The following is a 23,224-nucleotide window of genomic DNA, read 5'->3' as shown; positions in this document are numbered from 1 at the left end:
ATGGATCTTAATACAGTGTAACATCAAAACATGGTGTTAGAAATTTTTGGTGAAAAACTTGGTGTTTTGTCAGATTAGTATGGAGGATGAGATGAAAAGTTTATGTACTGGAATAGTTTGGTTCTGAAAAACCGAAATGGTTAACATTGGTTTTCTATGCCTAAATATATAACTATTCTTGCTGCAGCCCTACAAAACCTTTTTCATATCTCTGCAAGACCGGACCGGGGTTTTGGAATTTAGTAAAATTGGATTTTTATGTTCTTATATGGATTTGATATGCGACGACAATAGAAATTATAAACCAAATCTTGTACCAGAGAATACAAAGTTGAACCGGTCGGGTATTGAAACTGGAAATGATAATATGAAATCTTGACCGTCAGATACCAAATTAACCCAGCGGCGCTGAAAAGTGAAAAAATTCATCTTTCAGGCTAAAGCGTGTTCAGTAAAAGGGGGTTTATCGAAGTCGGAGACTGTGAAGGGTCCCCAATCAGAGAAAATGTGGAGGAGGGTGATGGTGTTTTCATCGACGGCAAAGAGAAATGTTCATCGGAATCTTCTTGATAACGGTAATATTTGCTGCATTCGAGCTTTTTCTGGTGCTTTGTCTGGTTACAGAGTGATACCCAGAATTGGGATTCGTGATTTGAAGTTAGATGATGCGATTGTTAGAACTGCTTCTCTCTCAATATCTCTTTGCGGTCTCCGTTGCTGGGTAAGAGCTTTTTCTGGTGATAGTTGTGATTACAGAGAGAAGATTAGAAATGGGTTTCTACAGGATATTAAGTTAGATGATGCAATTGGTCTGTTCGGTGAGATGGTAAAGTCTCGTCCTTTTCCTTCCATTGTTGAGTTCAGTAAATTGTTGAGTGCTATTGCGAAGATGAAGAAGTACGATGTTGTCATCTCTATGGGAGAGGAGATGCACAAGTTGGGGATTCGACATGATCTCTTTACTTACAGTATTTTCATAAACTGTTTCTGCCGCTCCTCTCTTCTCTCTTCTGCTTTAGCTATTCTTGGGAAGATGATGAAACTCGGGTATGAGCCCGATATAGTCACGCTTAACTCGCTGCTCAATGGATACTGTCAGGGGAATAGGATTGCAGATGCAGTCTCTCTGCTTGATCAAATGGTGGAATTGGGATTCAAACCTGACACCGTCACACTCAACACTCTTATCCATGGACTTTTTCTCCACAACAAAGTCTCAGAAGCGGTAGCTTTAGTTGACCAAATGGCTGCGAAAGGATGTCAACCAAGTCTGGTTACTTATGGTGTGGTGATAAATGGGATTTGTAAGAGAGGTTATATGGATTTGGCTTTAAATCTGCTCAATAAGATGGAGGAGAAAGGTAAAATTGAGCCAGATGTTGTGATCTACAACATAATCATCGATGGTCTTTGCAAATACAGAGATGTCAGTGAGGCACTCGACCTATTCAACGAAATGGAGAACAAAGGAATTAAGCCAAATGTTATTACCTACAGCTCCCTCATAAGTTGCCTTTGTAATTACGGAATATGGAGTGATGCCTCTCGACTGCTAAGTGATATGATTGAGAGGAACATCAGCCCTGATGTAGTGACATTCAATGCATTGATAGATGCGCTTGTGAAAGAGGGAAAGCTTTTAGAGGCTACAAAATTGTATGAGGAGATGATTAATAGGTCTATAGATCCTGATAATATTACTTACAGCTCTCTTATCAACGGACTTTGCATGCAAGATCGTCTAGAGGAGGCCAATGAGATGTTTGGTTTAATGATTAGCAAGGGTTGTCTCCCGAATGTGGTGACTTGTAATACTCTCATAAATGGATTTTGTAAGTGTAAGAGAGTAGAAGATGGTATGGAACTCTTCAGGGAGATGTCTCTAAGAGGAATTGTTGGTGACACAATCACTTACAACACTCTTATCCAAGGGTACTTCCAAGCTCGAGATTGTGATAATGCCCAAGAAGTATTCAAACAGATGGTTTCTATTGGTGTACCTCGTGATATTATAACATACCGAATTTTGTTGGATGGACTTTGTGATAACGGGAAGCTAGAGAAAGCATTGGTTGTATTCGAGGATATGCAAAAAAGTGGAATGGATCTTGATATTGCTACGTATAATATTATCATACACGGGATGTGCAAGGCTGGTGAGATTGAAGATGCGCAGGGTTTGTTTTGTAGCCTCAGGCTCAAAGGAGTGCAGCCTAATGTTGTAACCTATACTACAATGATTTCGGGATTTTGTAGGAAAGGCTTAAAGCAGGAAGCATATGCCTTATTCAGTAAAATGAAAGAAGACGGGCCTATCCCAAATAGCGGTCCATATAATACGCTGATAAGGGCATGTCTTAGAGATGGTGACAAAATAACATCAGTCGAACTCATCAAGGAAATGAGGAGCTGCAAGTTCTGTGGGGATGCTTCAACAATAAGTTTGGTCACTAATATGTTGCATGATGGGAGATTAGACAAAAGTTTTCTGAACATGCTTTCTTAAACTTTTTATCCTGGAGAGAATTGTTGAGCAACCACGTTCCCTTGAAAGCAGCATCTCTGAGGTAAATCAACGTTTTATGTTGCTTAGATATTGATTGCTTCTCAACATGTGTTTCTTATGTCGTAGAATTGGTTACTGTTGTGTCTTGCTACATGAACATGATTGATGCTGTTCTTTTGTTTTTTTCCTGTTAGGTTGCAAACAAGAGTTGATCCAAACACCCTACATCAAAATTTCAGACTTTGAAAGACGTCTCTGTCTCAACATCCTTCTGCTTCTTAAATGCTCTCGTCATTAGCTTGATAGATAGAAATACTTGTGGATTTCTGAGAATGTACGGTTCCTTAGAATAAATCATGTCTTTTGTTCACGTCCACTTTTATATGGAAGTTACAGACATAATAACAGATCTTCAAAGACCACGGTCCCAGAAGCTCTCCTTATATATACAGATGTTCATGTCATAAAGTTAAACAATTTGTGATTGTTCTTGATTGCTAATGTATATATATAATCTTTTGAGTTTTAATCTAATTGCTCTTGATTTCGCATAAAAATGACAAATCGATAAACAATTTGTGATTGGTCTTGATTCTGTATAAAAATATTAGAATGATCAATAAAAAGAACAGATGAATCAGTCTAAATGATGCTTATGAACCAAGATTCGACCTTGTCAATGCCCACAGCCAAACTTATGTACACAACACCACAACACATTCATCATATGTGCAGAGAGAAACACAGAGTGTTGAAAAGATAATTAGACAAACAAGAAACTGTTCTGCTCTCTCTTTTCTCCGACCACTGTGAATAGTTAAAAATATCGTCATGATGATAGTAATATCTTGAATGCTCTATGGTTTCAGGTTCCTTGCTTCACGAGGAATCAATGGTTTCAGGTCCCTTTTAAAGTATTTTTTTTCTATTTGGTTACTGTTTTGTCTGTTAAACACTCGTTGAGACAATTTCAGTGGCCATAACTCTAAGAAGCTCCTTTAAGAAGATTTCAGATTTCGAAAGGTTAGCTTTGTTTCTTTTCTAGAAATCCTTCTGCTTTCATATAAATTCTCCCAATATAAGGCATTGTAATGTCAAAGTGAGCTTATTCATGTCAGAAAGTATATATTAATCTCTTAACGCTTTTTGTTTTTGTTCTTGTTTGTTTCTGCATAATAGTTACAAATCGCTACGATCAAATAACATCAGTTATAAAATGGTGCAGAAGAAACCAAGATCGATTCTTGTCAATGCACAAGAACCACATTTATGCACACACCACAACAATTTCTACGTAATGTACAGAGAGAAAGAATAAACAGAGTTGTGAAAATGTGAGAAAACAGATTCTCTGCTCGTCTCTCTTCTCTCCATCCATTGTAAACATTAGCAAATTGCAATGTAATCCTCGCTACTACTCGTCAAGGTATCATCATCATCATCACCATGGGCATGATCATCATAATCATGGTTTTTAATAACATCATCACCATCATCTTTATTCCACTGGATATAATCTTCATCAACATTCCATATGTCACCATCATAATCAAGTTCATGAAAACCACCGTAATAGCTAAATCAATCATCGTCATCATCATAGTATTATATTGTGAGATTACAACATTCTTTGTTCTTGTCTTTCGTGTTAAGTGGGAGAGATTGTAAATATATACCAATACAGGTGAGTAATAAGAGGAGGCTACAAGAGAAAATTATAGGGATTAAGTATTACCATCAAGCATACTGTCTTGTTCAAATGTATACAAAACATATAAACTTTTGGTTTCTTAATATACAGAGTGATTACGGTCGATAATAAACAAAAAAGAGATCAAACCGAGGAAAAGAAAAGAAAGAAAATGATTTGTAGGAATACAGAAATATCTCATGAAGAAAATGAGCATTCACGTTGAAACAACTGTTCTCCAGATGATCTCCATGCCACTGATTATAATGTTGAACATCTTCTTGTGGGTTCTATCTCTATATCAATCAAAGAGTAACTTTTCAGGAAACTTCGAATTAAGAGTAGCTTTCCGGGAAAAATACCATGGATTCTGCTGAGAAAACAAGTGCAACAAGTCTGTTGTGTGAAGTTATTGTAAAACTTCGAAACACAAGCCTGTTTCTTGCTGCGCAAGTTATTACATTCTGTCGTTTGACTAATTTTATATAATTAACTATTCTTGAGATGCAAGTTTATGATACTTGAAGTAGACAATCTGAGTTTTCAAGTTATGATCATGACACTTGAGAACAAGTATGTTCATTTATCCATTCTATAAAAAATTGCTTGCTTAATTTTTTTTTTTTTTGAACAATGGCTTTTGTTTACTTCCTTTGAAATACAGATAAAAATCAAATGCCCAAACTTATAATCAAAATATATATCATTGTGTGTTCTATGGAATGCTGTTATTTGAAGAAAAAGATTTCTACATTTGTACATACATATGCTCCAGTCGAGAAGTAGATCCAATTACTCACATTGACAACAAAGCAACACAGCGAAGCATCATGGATTAATAAAAAACAGAAGTAAATGTATCGTATCATCATGACATGGAAATAGAGTAACACAAGGAACAACCACCTTCTCTTTGAGTGTGTTTTCTCCAGTGAATTTGATCTATATGATTGGTTTTTTGGATTAGCAAATGTCGATTTTGGATCATAATAGTGTGAGAACTAAAAGGATTTGTCGGAAATTCATGATGAAATATGAAAAGTATTGTATCTTCTTGTATTGATTCTTGATCCGGTTCAGTTTCTGAGAAACCTAATAGTATGTTGGTTTTTATATGGGTTTCTCATTATCCCTCTCACTCAGTATCATCATATTTGCTAAATCAGGCTTTTCAAGTTTTAACTCTTACTCTAGGTGGATTGGTTCTCCAACCACAACACTTTATTTCACACTAAAAAGAATATTTTTTATTATTATATTATTCTATTTAAAATTTCTTTATTTTTAAAAGTGTTAATAAATACTATTTTTTATATATTTCCAGTGTTTTTTTGAACTTTACTTAATGTTTTTAATCTTAATCAATTCAAATATTAATTTAGATATTTTGTGGAAATTAATATTTTGTATTAGTTAAATCTAAAATTCCATATTACTATAAATTAAATATAGAATAATATGTAAAATAGAATTATTTTTTGTTACAAAAATTTAATCAAGTAATAAACATTAATTTAATTATATCAGAAAAAATATTATAATGTTTAGTGCTATGAACAATCATACACCAAATGTAGTGTGACATTGTTCATAAAACAAAAAAAAAGTTTATCCATCGTTCGGTTGGAGAAATCCTAAGTAAAGTATAGAAGTGATTAAAAATTACAAAACCAAACAGAGTAAACCGGTCCAAACAGAGTAAACCGGTCGGTGATTAAAATTGGAAATTTCCAACGGGTAAACCGGGTAAGTAAGTGAGTCTCCTTTTGGAAGAATCAAAACCTAAACCGGACAAATCTTGCTTCTCATTTTGGGCTTCATCGGAAAAATTAATCTGTGAAGAAGCGAAAGTCTGCTGAATTGTTGTCTTTCTTCTTCACGAGCATCTGTGAAGAAGCAATCTTCAGTCTAAATCAACACTACTGAAGTGTTCAGAGGCGATTAGCGATAGCTTCCGAGTCAGAGAGATTGAGAAGGAACCCCAATCTCAGCTGAAGCCAAATCGAGAAGATGATGAGATCGTTCGCGATTGTGTTTACGCCAAAGAGATTTTTTCATCGGAGTCTTCTCCAGAAAGGTAATGTCTACGGTTTCTGTTGTTGGAGACGAGATTTCTCTGGTTTCAGTGATGATTACAGAGAGAAGATTAGAAATGGGTTTCTGCAGAATATTAAATTAGACGATGCAATTGTTTTGTTTGGTGAGATGGTAAAGTCTCGTCCTTTTCCTTCCATTATCGAGTTCAGTAAATTGTTGAGTGCCATTGCGAAAATGAAGAAGTATGATGTCGTGATATCTCTGGGAGAGAAGATGGAGATGCTGAGGATTCCACATAATCTCTATACATACAATATTTTGATAAACTGTTTCTGCCGCTCCTCTCAGCTCTCTCATGGTTTAGCTATTCTTGGGAAGATGATGAAACTCGGGTATGAGCCCGATATAGTCACGCTTTCTTCCCTTCTCAATGGATACTGTCACGGGAATAGGATTTCAGATGCCATAGCTTTGCTTGATCAAATGGTGGAAATGGGATATCAACCTAACACCGTCACATTTACGACTCTGATTCATGGATTTTTTCTCCACAACAAAGCTTCCGAAGCTGTGGCTTTAGTTGACAGAATGGCTGCGAAAGGATGTCAACCGAATCTCGTTACTTATGGTGTGGTGATAAATGGGATTTGTAAGAGAGGCAATATGGATTTGGCTTTAGATCTCCTCAAGAAGATAGAGAAAGGTAAAATTCAGCCAAATGTTGTGATCTACAGTACAGTCATCGATGGTCTTTGCAAATACAGAGATGTGAATGAGGCACTCGACTTATTCAACGAAATGGAGAACAAAGGAATTAAGCCAAATGTTATTACCTACAATTCCTTGATAAGCTGCCTTTGTAATTACGGAAGATGGAGTGATGCCTCTCGACTACTCAGTGATATGATTAAGAGGAAATTGAACCCCGATGTTGTCACCTTCAATGCGTTGATCGATGCGTTAGTGAAAGAGGGAAAGCTTTTGGAGGCTGAGGAATTATACAAGGAGATGATCAAAAAGTCTATAACTCCTAATACCATCACTTACAATTTACTGATCAACGGGTTTTGTATGAACGATCGTCTAGATGAGGCGGAACGTATGTTTGAGTTCATGGTTAGCAAGGGTTCTCTCCCAAACGTAGTGACTTATACTACTCTTATAAATGGATTATGCAAGTCTAAGAGAGTAGAAGATGGTATGGAACTCTTCAGGGAGATGTCTCAAAGAGGAATTGTCGGTAACACAATCACGTATACCACTCTTATGCAAGGGTATTTCCAAGCTGACGATTGTGATAATGCCCAAGAATTATTCGAACAGATGGTTTCTAGTGGCGTGCCTCGCGGTATTTGGACATACAACACTTTGTTAGATGGTCTTTGTAACAACGGGAAGCTAGAGAAAGCATTGGTCATATTTCAGGATATGCAGAAGAGTGAAATGGAACTTGATATTGTTACATATAGTATCATCATTGAAGGAATGTGCAAGGCTGGTAAGGTGGAAGATGCCTGGGATTTGTTTAGCAGCCTCAGCCTTAAAGGAGTAAAACCGAATGTTGTAACCTACACTACAATGATCTCGGGCTTATGTAGGAAAGGCTTAAAGAAGGATGCATATGCCTTATTCAGTAAAATGAAAGAAGATGGGCCTCTCCCAGATAGCGGTCCATATAATACGCTGATAAGGGCATATCTTAGAGATGGTGACGAAGTAACATCAGTCAAACTCATCAAGGAAATGAGGAGTTGCAAGTTCTGTGGAGATGCTTCAACAATAAGTTTGGTCACTAATATGTTGCATGATGGGAGATTAGACAAAAGCTTTCTGAAGATGCTTTCTTAAAACACTGTTATCCTGGAGAGAATTGTAGAGCAACCTTGTTCCTTTGATAGCAACATCTGTGAGGTAAATCAATGTTTGATGTTGCTTTTATATTGATTGCTTCTAAACATGTGTTTCTTATGTCGTCGGTGGATAGATAAGTGTATATTTAGTTACTGGTGTTTCTAGCTTCATGAATATGACTGATTTTGTGCTTTGTCATTTACCTGTTAGGATGCAAACAAGAGTTGATCCAAACACCCTTCACGAAGATTTCAGTTTTAGAAGACGTCTCTGTCTCAACATCCTTCTGCTTCTGAAATGCTCTCCTCTTTAACTTGATAGAATGAAATACTTTTTCTGAGAATATACGGTTACTTAGCATAAATGATGTTTTTTTCTTTTTGGGTCGATAAATTATGTCTTTTGTTTTATGAAGTGGATTAAGTGAATCAATGCCTAGAAATGGATTATGGTCCCAAAGGCTCTATTTTCATTTTGAATATTTGAGTCTGTTTGTTCTCCCTTTTTATAACAAAAGTTAATGGCAGTTTTGTTGATTCAAGATTTGTTATGTTCTGTCTCTAGAGTCATGGTTAACTCCATCAAAGGAATGTTCACGTCCACTCGAATATGTTACTGACATAATAACAGATCTTCAAAGTCCATGGCCTCGTGCTTCAACGTTAGTCCTTACTGCTTCCAAGAAGCTCTCCTTAAACAGGACAACTGTGAATAGGTAAAAATATCATCATGATGATAGTAATATCTTGAATGCTCTATGGTTTCAGGTCTCTTTTAAAGTATTTTTCTATTTGGTTACTGTTGTGTCTGTTAAACACTCGTCGAGATAATTTCAGTGGCCATAACTCAAAGAAGCTCCTTTAAGAAGATTTCAGATTTCAAAAGCCGTTCCTGCCTTGAGGGAGAAGTTAGCTTTGTTTCTTTTCTCGAAATCCTTCTGCTTTCATAGAAATTCTCCCAATATAATGCATTGTAATGTCGAAGTGAGCTTATTCACGTCAGAAAGTATATATTAATCTCTTGACGCTTTTGTTTTTGTTCTTGTTTGTTTCTGAATGATAATTACAAGTCGCTACGATCAAAGAACATCAGTTATAAAATGGTGCTGATGAAACCAAGATTGATTCCACTCAATGCACAAGAACCACATTTATGCACACACCACAATAATTTCTTCGTAATGTACAGAGAGAAAGAAAAAAAACAGAGTTATGAAAATGTCAGACAAACAGATTCTCTGCATGCCTCTCTTCTCTCCATCCATTGTAAACGTTTGCAAATTGCAATGTAATCCTCGCTACTACTCGTCAAGGTATAATCATCACCATTACCATGGGCATGATCATCATCATCATGGTTTTCAATACCATCATCACAATCATCTTGATTCCATTGGATATAATCTTCATCAACATTCCATATATCACCATCATAATCAACTTCATGAAAACTACACTAATAGCTAAATCAATCATCGTCATCATCATAGTAATATCTTGTGAGATTACAAAATTGAAAAGAATTTGTAAGATAACTGAAATATCTCAAGACGAAAAAGAGCATTCACGTTGAAACAGCTGTTCTCCAGATGATCTCCATGCCATTGATTATAAAGTTGAACATCTTCTTGTGGGTTCTATCTCTATATCTATAAAAGAGTGACTTTTTCCCGGGAAAATGAGTGCAACAAGTCTGTTGTGTGAAGTTATTGTAAAACTTCCAAATACAAAGTCTGCTTCTTGCGGCGTAAGTTATTACATTCTGTTGTTTGACTAATTTTATATAATTAACTGTTCTTGAGATACAAGTTTATGATACTTGAGGTAGACAATTTTGAGTTTTTAAGTTATATGATCATGTCAGTTGACAACAAGAATCCTCATTAATCCCTTTTTAAAAAATAATATGCTGACTTAGTCTAAAGGATAAAAATCAAACCCCTAAAACTTACAATTTAATAATATCAGGTGTGTAGTATAGAATGCTGTTAATTTAAGAAAAAGATTTCCACATTTGTACATACAAATACTCCAATCGAGATCCAATTACACATTGACAACAAAGCAACACACCAAAGCATCATGGATTTTGACATTTTTTTTTTTTTGTTTTCTTTTTCTTAAAGGAGTAAATGAATCGTACCATCATTACATCGAAATAGTGTAACAGAAGGAGCAACCATCTTCTCTTATAGTGTATTTTTTCTACAATGAATTTGATCTATGATAATTGGTTTTGTGAGCAAATGTCTATTTTGGATCATAATAGTGTGTGAGAGCAAGAAGCATTCGTCGGAAATTTATGATTAAACATATGAAATGTACACTGTATCCACTTACTACCACTTGTATTGATTCTTGATCCGGTTCAGTTTCTGAGAAACCGAATTAAGCTTATATTGGATTTCTATGGTTTTCTCAGTATCCTCTCACTCAGTATCGTTTAACCTCACTAAAGTATTTCATATTTTCTAAATCAGGCCTTTCATGTTTTAACATTTACTTTAGGTGACTTCGTTAGTATATTATAGTTAGTGACACTAAAATATAAAAAACCAAACAGAGTGAACCGGTCGGTAATAAAAATTCGGAAACAATCCAACAACTAAACGGGTTAAGTATCATAGTGAGTCTCCTTTTGGTAGAACCAAAACAAAAACCTAAAAACCGGACTAATCTTGCTTCTTTAATTGAGCTACGAACTCTTCCTTAAGAGCTTTTATTGATTCCAGACAACAATATTTTTGCAAGATACAAATAAAACCGAAGAAAATGAATCTGTGAAGAAGCGAAGGACTGAATAATTGTTGCCTTTCTTCTTCACCAAATTAAACAAATCCTAGACCGGGTTAAGCAATCTTCAGTCTCCTTTCGGTAAGCAAATCTTCACCAAATAATTGTTGTGAAAAAAGCAATCTTCAGACTAAACCGGGTTGAGCAATCACTTTCACCTCGTGACCCTCCTTTCGGTACAACCAAAATTATATACAAGCAAGTTTGTTAAGAAACTAATCCTCATTAATTTCCCAGAAAGTTTGTTACATCGCTTATATACAAGCAGAAAGACTAAACCAAAGCTAACCAATAATTACATCATAAAACCGGACATTCCAGAGCCCTTAAACCGAAACTAATATGTACATGTATATTGACTATATACACTCTAATAAACCCGGTACGAGTTGCTTTCTCTCTCTCGCAAATGCTCAATAAACTCTGAGTGGGTTCTCATTTTGTTGGACTTAAACGACAAAGGACAAACTAGTTCAGTGGGTTTGACAACAAACCAATAAACCATTCTTCATTTTGTGGTTTTGACGGCAAAAAAAAAGGTGTGGTTTTGTATTTCATTTCCAAAAAAAAAAGAAGAAAACTTTATTGAAATAATACGAAACGAAAGTCTTGCGAGTCTCATCCTCAGACTCAGTCTCAGAGAGTCAGTGGTTAGTTTCGTTCATTTAGGGGTTTGCACATTGCAGCTCGATTATACAGAGAAATCGCCAAGGAGAGCTGAAGCCAAATCGAGAGAAGATGAGACGATCCTTTGCGATTGCTTCGAAAGCGAACAGATCTGCTCAATGGAATCTTCTGGTGAGAGGTAATCCTGGAACTGGGTTTAGTAGTCTTTGCGGTTTCCGTTGCTGGGTACGAGCTTTCTCTGGTGCTAGTTGTGATTACAGAGAGAAGATTAGAAATGGGTTTCTAAAAGATATTAAGTTAGATGATGCAATTGGTTTGTTCGGTGAGATGGTAAAGTCTCGTCCTTTTCCTTCCATTATCGACTTCAGTAAATTGTTGAGTGCTATTGCTAAGATGAAGAAGTTTGATGTTGTCATCTCTATGGGAGAAGAGATGCAAAAGTTGGGGATTCGACATGATCTCTTTACATACAATATTTTGATAAACTGTTTCTGCCGCACCTCTGCGCTCCCTCTTGCTTTAGCTATTCTTGGCAAGATGATGAAACTCGGGTTTGAGCCTAGCATTGTCACGCTTTCTTCGCTTCTCAATGGATACTGTCACGGGAATAAGATTTCGGATGCAATATCACTGCTTGATCAAATGGTGGAATTGGGATATCAACCTAACACCATCACGTTTACAACTCTGATTCATGGGCTTTTTCTCCACAACAAAGCTTCTCAAGCAGTGGATTTAGTTGATCGAATGGTTGAGAAAGGATGTCAACCAGATCTGCTTACTTATGGTGCGGTGATAAATGGGATTTGTAAGAGAGGTGATATGGATTTGGCTTTAAATCTGCTCAAGAAGATGGAAGCAGGGAAATTAGAGCCAGATGTTGTAATCTACAGCACAACGATCGATGGTCTTTGCAAATACAGAGATGTAAATGACGCACTCGACTTATTCAATGAAATGGAGAACAAAGGAATTAAGCCAAATGTTTTTACCTACAGCTCCCTTATAAGCTGCCTTTGTAATTACGGAAGATGGAGTGATGCCTCTCGATTACTCAGCGATATGATTGAAAGGAAAATCAACCCCAATGTTGTCACCTTCAATGCGTTGATCGATGCGTTTGTGAAAGAGGGAAAGCTTTTGGAGGCTGAGGAATTATACAAGGAGATGATCAGAAGGTCTATATATCCTAATAGTTTCACGTACAATGCATTGATCAACGGGTTTTGCATGCATGATCGTCTAGAGGAGGCCAAGGAGATGTTTGATTCGATGGTTAGCAGAGGTATTCTCCCGAATGTAGTGACCTATAGTACTCTCATAAATGGATTATGCAAGTCTAAGAGAGTAGAAGATGGTATGGAACTCTTCAGGGAGATGTCTCTAAGAGGAATTGTCGGTGACACAATCACGTATACCACTCTTATCCAAGGGTATTTCCAAGCTGGCGATTGTGATAATGCCCAAGAATTATTCAAACAGATGGTTTCTGATGGTGTGCCTCGTGATATTGTGACATACAGCAATTTGCTACATGGGCTTTGTAACAACGAGAAACTAGAGAAAGCATTGGTCATATTTCAGGATATGCAGAAGAGTGGAATCAAACTTAGTATTGTTACATATAACATCATCATTGAAGGAATGTGCAAAGCTGGTAAGGTGGAAAATGCGTGGGATTTGTTTTGCAGCCTCAACCTTAAAGGAGTGAAGCCTGATGTTGTAACCTACAATACAATGATCTCGGGATTTTGTAGGAAAGGCTTAAAGAAGGATGCATATGCCTTATTCAGTAAAATGAAAGAAGACGGGCCTATCCCAAATAGCGGTCCATATAATACGCTGATAAGGGCATATCTTAGAGATGGTGACGAAGTAACATCAGTCGAACTCATCAATGAAATGAGGAGTTGTGGGTTCTGTGGAGATGCTTCAACAATAAGTTTGGTCACTAATATGTTGCATGATGGGAGATTAGACAAAAGCTTTCTGAAGATGCTTTCTTAAAATAAAGCTTATCCTCGAGAGAATTGTCGAGCAACCTTGTTCCCTTGAAGGCAGCATCTGTGAAGAGAATTAACTTTTGATGTTAGCTTTTCTATTGGTTACTTTTCTATTGCAAAAATTTCAGCGTTCAGACTCACAGAAGCAGCTCATTTTTACAAAAAAGTTTCGGATTTTTAAAACTTATGCAAAAAGACAACAAAAGTTCCAGTTTTTGAAGTCATGTTCTTTAAATTCCCAATTCCAGGACAAAGAAGTGTCTAATTCAATTCAGATTCTTGAATTTCCAACAAACAGAGGAATAAAGTCTTGATTTTTCAATACAATTTATTGAGTTCATAACACTTGCAGAAGATGAAAGTGTCTATTTCAGTCTAATTCTTGCATTTCCGACACCTATGGAGAAAAGTTTCCATTTGTGATTCCAAGTTTTTGAAGTCGAAATATCATATATAAAACAGTCTCATTTCGTTAATTAAATGATTTTTTTTTTTAGCTTCTAAAGAAATAAAACAGATAATTCACAACATTGCCGTGGCTCAACAAATCTTCACCTATGTCTGAGAGAGTCAAAGAAGGATTATCCTCTACTTTCCTCTTAATTACCAATACTGGTTTCCACACACATTCGCATGACATGACATACGAACAAGAAATTTTCCTCCTATTTATATTCACTCTTCCGAAAAAGAAAAAACATAAATCAAATTCAAACCATCTAAAATATTAATGGAGGATCAAAAGCAAGACAATGAGCACATTTTTCGCAGTCTATATTCATCTGTGCCCATTCCCGACAAGCTTACACTGGTATGGATTAGAATTGGCTTTAGACAAATGAAAAACTTGTTTATGCTGTATTACAATTTTTTTGTTCGGTTTACAGTTATCATTTTTTGGTTCGATTTCGGTTTATTTGACTAGCCTAATGAGACCATTTAATAAAATTTACTATGTGTTAAAGCCTGAGTTTGTGCTCCAAGGAGTTGAAGAATACACAGAGAAAGTGGCATTCGTAGAAGCCGTGACAGGTAAAGCCTTCACGTACGGTGATGTAGTGAGGGACACGAAGAGGCTAGCCAAAGCGTTGACCTCTCTTGGACTTAGGAAAGGTCAAGTAATGGTTGTGGTTTTACCAAACGTCGCCGAGTATGGGATTATTGCCCTTGGCATTATGTCCGCCGGTGGAGTTTTCTCCGGCGCTAATCCGACGGCTCTTGTCTCCGAGATCAAAAAGCAAGTCGAAGCTTCCGGTGCTAGAGGAATCATCACTGATTCTACTAACTACGAAAAGGTATAACATATATATATGTTCAATGTTTAACATCATCACACATATAATTCGGTTCGGTTTGGTTATCTTAGTATTTGGTATTAAGAATTTTATCACGGTTCAAACCATATTTATTTCAGTTCATTGTGGTAAAATGTCGGTTTGGTTTTCGGTTCAGATTTGATTTGATTCTTAGTCAATTAATTTTTTTTTTTTTTTGTGATTGGTTAGATTACATTTGGGTTTGGTCTAGTTTCCGGTTTGGATTCAGTTCGATTTTGGATTAAAAAAACCAACAACAAAACATATGAATACAATGTATAACATATATTTTCAATGTTTAACATCACATATATAATACGGTTCGGTTTGGTTATATCAGTATTTGGTATGCAGAATTTTATCTCGGTTAAAACTGTATTTACAGTATTTTAATTGATCGTGGTAAAATGTCGGTTCGGTTTTTGGTTTGATTTTATTTTTAATCAGTTAGACAGAAATAATAAATTTTATTTTACAAATATTAAAATATGTTTTTTTTCTGTGATTGGTTTAAATTAAATTTGGGTTTAGTCCTAGTTTCCGGTTTGGATTCAGTTCGATTTTAGATGAAAAAAACGAACAAATTTTTTATGAATAGTGTACAATGTACTCTGGTTAATTCGGTTCGGTTGGACTAAATTAGAGTTTGGATCTGTTTTTTTGGAGTGAGATTTTTTATACTGGTCAGTTTAAGATTGAATTGGTTTCGGTTAGGCTCAGCACTTACTTCGGTTGAAGTTTGGTTCGGTTAAAATCTTCTGATCCACCTATAACCTGAACCGGTTTTGGACAGGTGAAGACTTTGGGTTTACCAGTAATAGTGATAGGTGAAGAGAAGATCGAAGGAGCAGTGAACTGGAAAGAACTTCTAGAAGCAGGAGACAAATCCGGAGACAACGACAAAGAAGAGATTCTTCAGACAGATCTTTGTGCACTTCCTTTCTCTTCAGGCACAACAGGGTTACAAAAAGGAGTAATGCTCACACATCGCAACCTCATAGCAAATCTTTGCTCTTCTCTCTTCAGCGTCAGGTCTGAGATGATAGGTCAGATCGTGACTCTTGGTTTGATTCCCTTCTTTCACATTTACGGAATCGTTGGAATCTGTTGCGCTACGATGAAGAACAAAGGCAAAGTTGTTGCTATGAGTCGTTACGATCTAAGGCTTTTCTTGAATGCTTTGATTGCTCACGAGGTCTCCTTTGCGCCTATTGTTCCTCCGATAATACTGAATCTTGTCAAGAATCCAATCGTTGATGAGTTTGATCTCTCCAAGCTTAAACTCCGTTCCGTTATGACTGCTGCTGCTCCTTTAGCTCCTGAGCTTCTCACTGCCTTTGAAGCCAAGTTTCCTAATGTTCAAGTCCAAGAGGTAAAGTGTTTTAAACAACTATGACGAAGCTCTGTTTCTTGGAATCTGTTGAACTAACGAGAGTTACTTACATATAGGCTTATGGATTAACGGAGCATAGCTGCATTACGTTAACTCATGGAGATCCTGAAAAGGGACAAGGAATCGCGAAACGAAACTCTGTTGGTTTTATACTTCCGAATCTTGAAGTGAAGTTTGTAGATCCAGTCACAGGCAGGTCGCTTCCCAAGAACACTTCTGGTGAGCTTTGTGTTAGGAGCCAATGTGTAATGCAAGGTTACTTCAAGAACAAGGAAGAGACGGACAAAACGATCGATGAAGAAGGTTGGCTTCACACTGGAGATATAGGTTACATTGATGATGATGGTGATATCTTCATCGTTGATCGGATCAAAGAGCTCATCAAATACAAAGGTTTTCAGGTATAATGTGATTTGGTTTTTGGTGAATTTGGTTTTTTAGGGTTTAGGGTTTAGTTCTGTCTGAAAACGGAGTTGTTTACTTTCCGGCAGGTGGCTCCGGCGGAGCTTGAAGCTATTCTCCTCACTCATCCATCTGTTGAAGACGTTGCCGTAGTTCCGTGAGTATTTCTTGAAGCTAAGTATTGAAATTTCAAGAATTGATTGATTAAAACAAATTATGAAATTATGTAAAAGGTTACCGGACGAGGAAGCCGGAGAGATCCCGGTGGCTTGCGTGGTGATAAACCCTAAAGCGAAAGAGAAAGAAGAAGACATTCTTAATTTTGTTGCAGCGAACGTAGCTCACTACAAGAAGATCAGAGCCGTCCATTTTGTGGATTCAATTCCCAAGTCTCTCTCTGGTAAGATCATGAGGAGGCTTCTCAGAGACAAAATCCTCAGCATGAAGAAGAAGTAGAAGAAAGAAAAACCATTGATTCATCTCATTTGGTTTAAGAATGTGTCCTTATTACATTACTCTTTGTGGTTTTATAATTCAAGAATTATCATCCTTTTCATTTTCCTTATTAAAGATTAAAACAAACTCGACCAACCTTTCTACTTTGACCAGCGATTTCAATCCGCAAGAACATCATCTTCTCAAAGTAATCTACAAGATTCCCCTTTAACAAATAACTAACTTCCACAATATCCTCAGTTTCATAACTTTCTCAAGCTGCAAAATGCTACACAAAGCTGCGATATTCGATAACTTCAAACTATTCAATTCTTCACGGATTCTTAGTAGACGATCACATAGATTAGAGTTCAATTCAACTTTCTCTAGCTTGCTAGTACCAAACAAGAACACACATTTCTGATAAAACCAAGTTCTATTATACATTTCTTATTACAGAACAAGACTCCACCAAAACCAAATCAATAGCAAGAGCACAAACCGATCTAACATTTTCCTAGAGCGATCAAACCGTAAACAGAGCTATCAATATACATATAACACAAGGATCTTTAACAGGCAAGAACATTCGCGGCTTACGCTTACTTAGATTCTCTCCACTTTTTTAGACTTCACCACAGGATTGGCTTTGCCAATTACATCTCTTCCTTCTCCTTTGAAATCGAATTCGCAATCGTGATTCTCCGGATATCTATGGTCTCCACAGAATGTGCTCCCACACTTGCACTTAAACCCCATCAATCCCACTTTCTTGTTACAGCTCAAGCACCTCGTCCTGGCCGTAGTCCGTGGCGGCGGCTCAGAAAACGCCGCCGTTTCATCACCGCTCGTTGATGATGACGCAAGAGCAGATTCGAGGGAGGTTGTGATCTCGGAGATTTTACGTTTTGGTTTTAGAGATTTCTCGAAGGCGGATTTAGTTGAAGCAGCTTGCTTTTCGGTGACTCTAAGGTCGTGATAGCATTTGGAGCATAGGTTCATGTTAGCAGCCGTTCCGAAAAATCCGCAGCCATTGACGCAGAGCTTTGGCTCTGAAGGAGAGAAGCTTGTGCTTTCGTTTTGCTCAGAACCCATTTTTAAGTTCCTCTGCAAACAAATATAAAAAAACGGAAATCGAATTTAAGGGCAGTTCATAAAAGAGCAGACTTTGAATTTAGGGTTTAATGTTTTCTGACAAAAATGAAAAAATGATAGATTTTTCTTGTGGGATTTCGATTTTAAGCTGATTTCGATCGAACTGAATCGATACATCACAAAATTGTACAAAAGAAAAGAGAAATAGATTTGGGAGAGACTTTCTCCGATTGAAATTCCAGCCGCCGGAGAAAGAAAATTTCCGACTTTCTTCAGGTTATGTCTCCGGAGACTCGAAATTTACTTATTTGAGAAAATATGAGGCTGAGGAAAAGATACCTCGAAGTTTATCTATATCTGATCATTTCCGACAAGTGCTCGTGATTTTTGATCGGCGACCGAAACTGAAACTCTTTGGTTTTGCGAGACAGAGAGAAAGAGACGAGAACCAGACAGATCATTCGGTTCTGAAGTTTAGTCAAAATATTAGTTATCCGAATCGGAATTTTTATAGCGTTATACCGGTTTGAATATAGAACCGGTTTATTCGAACCGGATTCGGTTGTGGGGACAATCAGCTAAGCTGGCCGATGGTAACACTGGTAGATGCATATAATGAGCAATCTCTCTCACTCTTCATCAGAATATAGTAAAAGTTTTAGCCATCTGTACATGTAACTGCATGTACAACGATGAGTCTTTATAAAACACAAGAAAAGTTACAAAAAAAGTTTGATCAAATTAATGGAATCTTATAGGATCTTGAGATGATAAAAATTATGTACATAATTTTTGTTATATAAGATTACTTTAATTCGTTTTCTGGTAGGTTGTGCATCATATGAATTTCTGGCTTTTTTGTATAATGTATGGTTCAGAATAGGATTTAATTCTTGAAAAAATGATGTATGATCTAATTCTTTTTTGTCTTTAATTAAAACATATTATTGTTTGGGACTATGTGCATTGGTCAAATATCTAGTCATTTTATGTCGAGAAAAGGAAGAATCTAAGAATCTTACGAGCAGAAGTCAGACTTTGAGTTTTCGAAATATACAAAAAAGAAAAATAGTTCCGTACTTAACCAACGGTCATATTATAAATTCAATACAATAAAAAAAAAACAACGTCTATACGTATATTTATCAATTATCATATACGCTAGTATCTATGATTCTCAGTGCATTATTTCTAGGAGTTTACACAAAAACTTCGACAGAAAGCATAATTGGGAATTGAAGCTCTTATTTATTAAAAAATGTACATGGTACATTTTTTATAGAATCTAGAAAACATGATCAATTTTATAGAAAACCTCATTGATTTATAAACTTATTTTTATTTAATTTTGTAGGTTGTGAATTATATTTATGAATGTTGGATTGGTATAGGCAGAGAATAAATGCTTGATGGTACAGACAAACAGACACCATCCTCCCACTCTTATATTAATAAACACATATACATACATACAAATTCTCTATATATATATATATTCACACATACACATACATATAATATAAGCTTGCACGTGGTTCTTGTTCACATGGTGGAAGCCACACAGATGTATCGATTCACAGAGAGAGAGAAAACCTTTACAGAAGAGAGAGAGAAAGAAAGAGAGTATTAAATTGCTTCACCTGCTTACTTTCCACTTTTCCAGCCAAGGCACACTCTCCACGCACTCTTCTTCTTCTTCTTCTCAAAGCTGAGATGAAACTTTCATCTTATTTATTTTTAATTAATGGGTTTAGTTTGGAAACTCAAAACACCCAGATCTTATTCTATGTTTCTTGATCAAGGCTTGTTCTTGATTCCGTGATTCTTGAAAAAATCGCTTATCGAGGTCCTTTTTTTTTGGTTTTTTTCTTGACTTTGGTTTTGTCGTTTTTAGCCGTTGAAGATGCTGAAAAATGGAAATTGTTAAAGCTCAATCCCCAAGAAAATTAGAATGCCGATTCTGTTCTACACTTCTACTTTTTAATTTCTAATTCTTGCTTCGCTTTCGAGGATTGGGTTTAAGTTAAAATGCAGCTACTTATGTATTCTTCTTCTTCTTCTTCTTCAATTTCCAAAAAATGCTACTGAAAATAGCGTAGCTTTGCGAACCGGGTTTTGGGTCTGGGTTAGGATCTGATAACCGACAATGCCAATCGGGTAAATTCCGATTTTCGATTTTGAGAATGATAAGAGTTTCTCGCTTCCTGATTTTGGTAATTCTCACATTTGCTTACATTATTGATTTGTCGGATTCCATCACCGAACGAGAGATTCTGCTTCGATTCAAAGACAAGATCATCGACGATCCGTACAACAGCTTAGCTTCTTGGGTTTCGTTTGACGAAGACGACGACCTCTGTAATAGCTTCAATGGCGTATCTTGTAACCCAGAAGGATTCGTCGACAAGATCGTTCTTTGGAACACAAGTCTCGCCGGAACCCTAACTCCGGCATTGTCCGGTTTAACTTCTTTGAGGGTTTTGAATCTGTTTGGTAACAGATTTACAGGTAACTTACCTTTGGATTACTCAAAGTTACAGACTTTATGGAATATCAATGTCAGTTCCAATGCATTGTCTGGTTCCATCCCTGAGTTTATCGGTGACTTAACTAATCTAAGGTTCTTGGATCTGTCGAAAAATGGTTTTGTCGGAGAGATTCCGGATTCTCTATTCAGATTCTGCTACAAGACCAAGTTCGTTTCACTGTCTCACAACAATCTCTCAGGATCAGTCCCCGAATCAATCATAAACTGTAACAATCTCATCGGTTTCGATTTCTCTTACAATGGCATTACCGGTTTGTTGCCTAGGATCTGCGATATCCCGGTTCTCGAGTTTGTGTCTGTGAGAAGAAACGTGTTGTCTGGTGTTGTGTTTGAGGAGATTTCGAAATGCAAGGGTTTGAAACATGTCGATGTAGGAAGCAATTCTTTCGACGGATTAATGTCTTTGGAGGTTCTTGGATTCAAGAACATGACTTATTTCAACGTCTCTGGAAACCGGTTTAAAGGGGAGATTGGTGAGATCGTTGATTGCAGTGAAAGTTTGGAGTTTTTGGATGCTTCTTCGAATGAGTTAATCGGAAATGTACCTAGCGGTATAACCGGATGCAAAAGTCTTAAGCTTTTGGACTTGGAATCAAATAGGCTCAGTGGGAGTGTACCTTTAGGTATTGGGAACATGGAGAAGCTCTCTGTGATCAGATTAGGCGATAACTCTATAGATGGGACGCTACCTGGAGAGCTCGGAAATCTGGTGTTTCTACAGGTTTTGAATTTGCATAATCTCAATCTCATTGGCGATATTCCAGAGGATATATGCAATTGCAGACTACTTCTTGAACTGTGAGTCTTTCAATCTCTTAAATTCCAACAAACAATTAGCGAGTTTTCGTTTCCTCAATCTTTATTGTTTGTTTGCAGAGATGTTTCTGGGAATGCTTTAGAAGGAAAGATCCCCAAGAAACTATTCAACTTAACGAACTTAGAGATTCTTGATCTGCATCAGAACAGAATCGATGGAAGTATTCCACCTAATCTCGGGAACCTCACGAGAATACAGTTCCTTGATCTTTCAGAGAATTTGCTTTCGGGTCCTATACCCTCTTCCCTCGTGAATTTGAATAGACTGACACATTTCAATGTTTCTTACAACAACCTCTCTGGCGTTATCCCAAAGATCCAAGCTTCGGGAGCTTCTTCGTTTTCCAACAACCCTTTCCTCTGTGGTGATCCTCTCGAAACACCGTGCAATCCTCTCAGAAACGGAACAAGATCAAGAAACGCAAAAGCTCTAAGCACCTCTGTGATCATTGTTATTGTAGCTGCTGCTGTGATCTTGGTTGGTATCTGTCTAGTTCTTGTTTTGAACCTTAGAGCTCGTAAAAGAAGGAAGAACCACGAAGAAGACACAGTCGCTTTCGACAACACAACAACCTTGGCTTCGACGGAATCTGGCAATGGCGGTGTCACGTTCGGGAAACTTGTTCTGTTCAGCAAGAGTTTGCCTTCCAAGTATGAAGATTGGGAGGCGGGAACGAAAGCTTTGCTTGACAAGGATAACATAATCGGGATAGGATCGGTTGGAGCGGTTTATAGAGCATCTTTCGAAGGAGGGGTCTCCATTGCAGTGAAAAAGCTCGAGACTTTAGGAAGAATCGAAAACCAAGAAGAGTTCGAGCTAGTAATTGGAAGGCTTGGAGGTTTAAGTCACCCGAATCTTGCTTCTTTTCAAGGTTACTACTTTTCCACGACAATGCAGTTAATTCTTTCTGAGTTTGTCCCAAACGGAAGCCTTTACGATAATCTTCACGCAAGAATCTTCCATAGAACCAGTAGTAGTAGTAGCAGCAGCCATGGAAACACTGAGTTGAACTGGCAGAGAAGGTTCCAAATCGCGTTAGGAACTGCAAAGGCGCTTTCTTTCCTTCACAATGATTGTAAACCTGCGATTCTTCATCTCAATGTTAAGTCTACCAACATACTACTCGACGACAGATACGAGGCAAAGCTATCGGATTACGGTTTGGAAAAGTTTCTTCCGGTTTTGAATAGCTACGGTTTAACCAAGTTCCACAATGCGGTTGGGTACATAGCTCCAGAGCTAGCTCAGAGTTTGAGAGTGAGTGACAAATGTGATGTTTATAGCTACGGTGTGGTTCTTCTTGAGCTTATTACTGGTAGAAAACCGGTGGAGTCTCCATCGGAAAACGAAGTTTTGATCCTAAGGGACCATGTGAGGGATTTGTTGGAGACAGGGTCGGCTTCTGATTGTTTTGACAGAAGATTGAGAGGGTTTGAAGAGAATGAGCTGATTCAAGTTATGAAATTAGGTCTGATTTGCACAACGGAGAGTCCATTGAAGAGACCGAGCATGGCAGAGGTTGTGCAGGTTCTTGAATTGATCAGAAATGGAATGGGATCATGAGAAATATGGCTCAGATTTTGCAGAGAAATTGTGCAGTGTTTAGTTCATTTTTTTCCGGTTTAGACTTGATTCTTCAGTAAAATTTGTATTCTTTTACCGGAGGGAATAAAAAGATCGATTCTTTTGTCGCTTTTGTTGGTAAAATTGCT

The 23,224-nt window shown here is 37.1% G+C and overlaps 6 protein-coding genes and 2 pseudogenes across 6 annotated transcripts; 5 read left to right on the top strand and 3 right to left on the bottom strand.

Moving 5' to 3' along the window:
* Positions 1–500: 500 nt before the first annotated feature.
* Positions 501–2,803, top strand: LOC18009496 (pentatricopeptide repeat-containing protein At1g63330). The gene is made up of 2 exons (XM_006391746.2): positions 501–2,567; positions 2,701–2,803. Exon 1 carries the CDS (start codon positions 506–508, stop codon positions 2,504–2,506), a length of 2,001 nt encoding a protein of 666 aa, XP_006391808.1. The 5' UTR covers positions 501–505; the 3' UTR covers positions 2,507–2,567; positions 2,701–2,803.
* A 950-nt stretch (positions 2,804–3,753) lies between these two features.
* On the bottom strand, positions 3,754–4,473 carry LOC112089970 (annotated as a pseudogene).
* A 1,552-nt stretch (positions 4,474–6,025) lies between these two features.
* On the top strand, positions 6,026–8,530 carry LOC18010117 (pentatricopeptide repeat-containing protein At1g63330). Its single transcript, XM_006391745.2, has 2 exons — positions 6,026–8,144; positions 8,295–8,530. Exon 1 carries the CDS (start codon positions 6,207–6,209, stop codon positions 8,079–8,081), a length of 1,875 nt encoding a protein of 624 aa, XP_006391807.1. The 5' UTR covers positions 6,026–6,206; the 3' UTR covers positions 8,082–8,144; positions 8,295–8,530.
* A 774-nt stretch (positions 8,531–9,304) lies between these two features.
* Positions 9,305–9,707, bottom strand: LOC112089007 (annotated as a pseudogene).
* A 1,811-nt stretch (positions 9,708–11,518) lies between these two features.
* Positions 11,519–13,750, top strand: LOC18010109 (pentatricopeptide repeat-containing protein At1g63330). The gene has a single exon (XM_006391744.2). It carries the CDS (start codon positions 11,615–11,617, stop codon positions 13,508–13,510), a length of 1,896 nt encoding a protein of 631 aa, XP_006391806.1. The 5' UTR covers positions 11,519–11,614; the 3' UTR covers positions 13,511–13,750.
* A 486-nt stretch (positions 13,751–14,236) lies between these two features.
* On the top strand, positions 14,237–17,073 carry LOC18010105 (4-coumarate--CoA ligase-like 1). The gene is made up of 6 exons (XM_006391743.2): positions 14,237–14,317; positions 14,472–14,801; positions 15,616–16,194; positions 16,272–16,616; positions 16,707–16,774; positions 16,851–17,073. Exons 1-6 carry the CDS (start codon positions 14,237–14,239, stop codon positions 17,071–17,073), a joined length of 1,626 nt encoding a protein of 541 aa, XP_006391805.1.
* Positions 17,074–17,433: 360 nt separating this feature from the next.
* LOC18010061 (zinc finger A20 and AN1 domain-containing stress-associated protein 1) lies at positions 17,434–18,627 on the bottom strand. The gene is made up of 2 exons (XM_006391742.2): positions 18,487–18,627; positions 17,434–18,159 (listed from the first exon to the last, which is right to left on the bottom strand). The coding sequence occupies exon 2, from the start codon at positions 18,145–18,147 to the stop codon at positions 17,659–17,661; it is 489 nt and encodes a 162-aa protein (XP_006391804.1). The 5' UTR covers positions 18,148–18,159; positions 18,487–18,627; the 3' UTR covers positions 17,434–17,658.
* A 1,061-nt stretch (positions 18,628–19,688) lies between these two features.
* Positions 19,689–23,169, top strand: LOC18010032 (probable LRR receptor-like serine/threonine-protein kinase At1g12460). Its single transcript, XM_006391741.2, has 2 exons — positions 19,689–21,493; positions 21,572–23,169. The coding sequence occupies exons 1-2, from the start codon at positions 20,331–20,333 to the stop codon at positions 23,073–23,075; spliced, it is 2,667 nt and encodes an 888-aa protein (XP_006391803.1). The 5' UTR covers positions 19,689–20,330; the 3' UTR covers positions 23,076–23,169.
* The last annotated feature ends 55 nt before the right edge of the window (positions 23,170–23,224 follow it).

The sequence above is a fragment of the Eutrema salsugineum genome, unplaced genomic scaffold (genome assembly GCF_000478725.1).
Source record: "Eutrema salsugineum unplaced genomic scaffold, Eutsalg1_0 scaffold_8, whole genome shotgun sequence".
Classification (NCBI taxonomy): Eukaryota; Viridiplantae; Streptophyta; class Magnoliopsida; order Brassicales; family Brassicaceae; genus Eutrema; species Eutrema salsugineum.
Note: the sequence above shows the minus strand (reverse complement) of the source record. Positions and strands in the feature narration are given on the sequence as shown.

Excerpts from the sequence above, each read along its gene's own strand:
- LOC18010105 (XM_006391743.2), top strand. The coding sequence starts at position 14,237 with ATGGAGGATCAAAAGCAAGACAATGAGCACATTTTTCGCAGTCTATAT. Across the intron at positions 14,318-14,471 it reads TTCCCGACAAGCTTACACTG|CCTGAGTTTGTGCTCCAAGG; the intron begins GTATGGATTAGA and ends TATGTGTTAAAG. Across the intron at positions 16,195-16,271 it reads CTAATGTTCAAGTCCAAGAG|GCTTATGGATTAACGGAGCA; the intron begins GTAAAGTGTTTT and ends ACTTACATATAG.
- LOC18010109 (XM_006391744.2), top strand. The coding sequence starts at position 11,615 with ATGAGACGATCCTTTGCGATTGCTTCGAAAGCGAACAGATCTGCTCAA.
- LOC18010117 (XM_006391745.2), top strand. The coding sequence starts at position 6,207 with ATGATGAGATCGTTCGCGATTGTGTTTACGCCAAAGAGATTTTTTCAT.
- LOC18010032 (XM_006391741.2), top strand. The coding sequence starts at position 20,331 with ATGATAAGAGTTTCTCGCTTCCTGATTTTGGTAATTCTCACATTTGCT. Across the intron at positions 21,494-21,571 it reads TGCAGACTACTTCTTGAACT|AGATGTTTCTGGGAATGCTT; the intron begins GTGAGTCTTTCA and ends GTTTGTTTGCAG.
- LOC18009496 (XM_006391746.2), top strand. The coding sequence starts at position 506 with ATGTGGAGGAGGGTGATGGTGTTTTCATCGACGGCAAAGAGAAATGTT.
- LOC18010061 (XM_006391742.2), bottom strand. The coding sequence starts at position 18,147 with ATGGGTTCTGAGCAAAACGAAAGCACAAGCTTCTCTCCTTCAGAGCCA.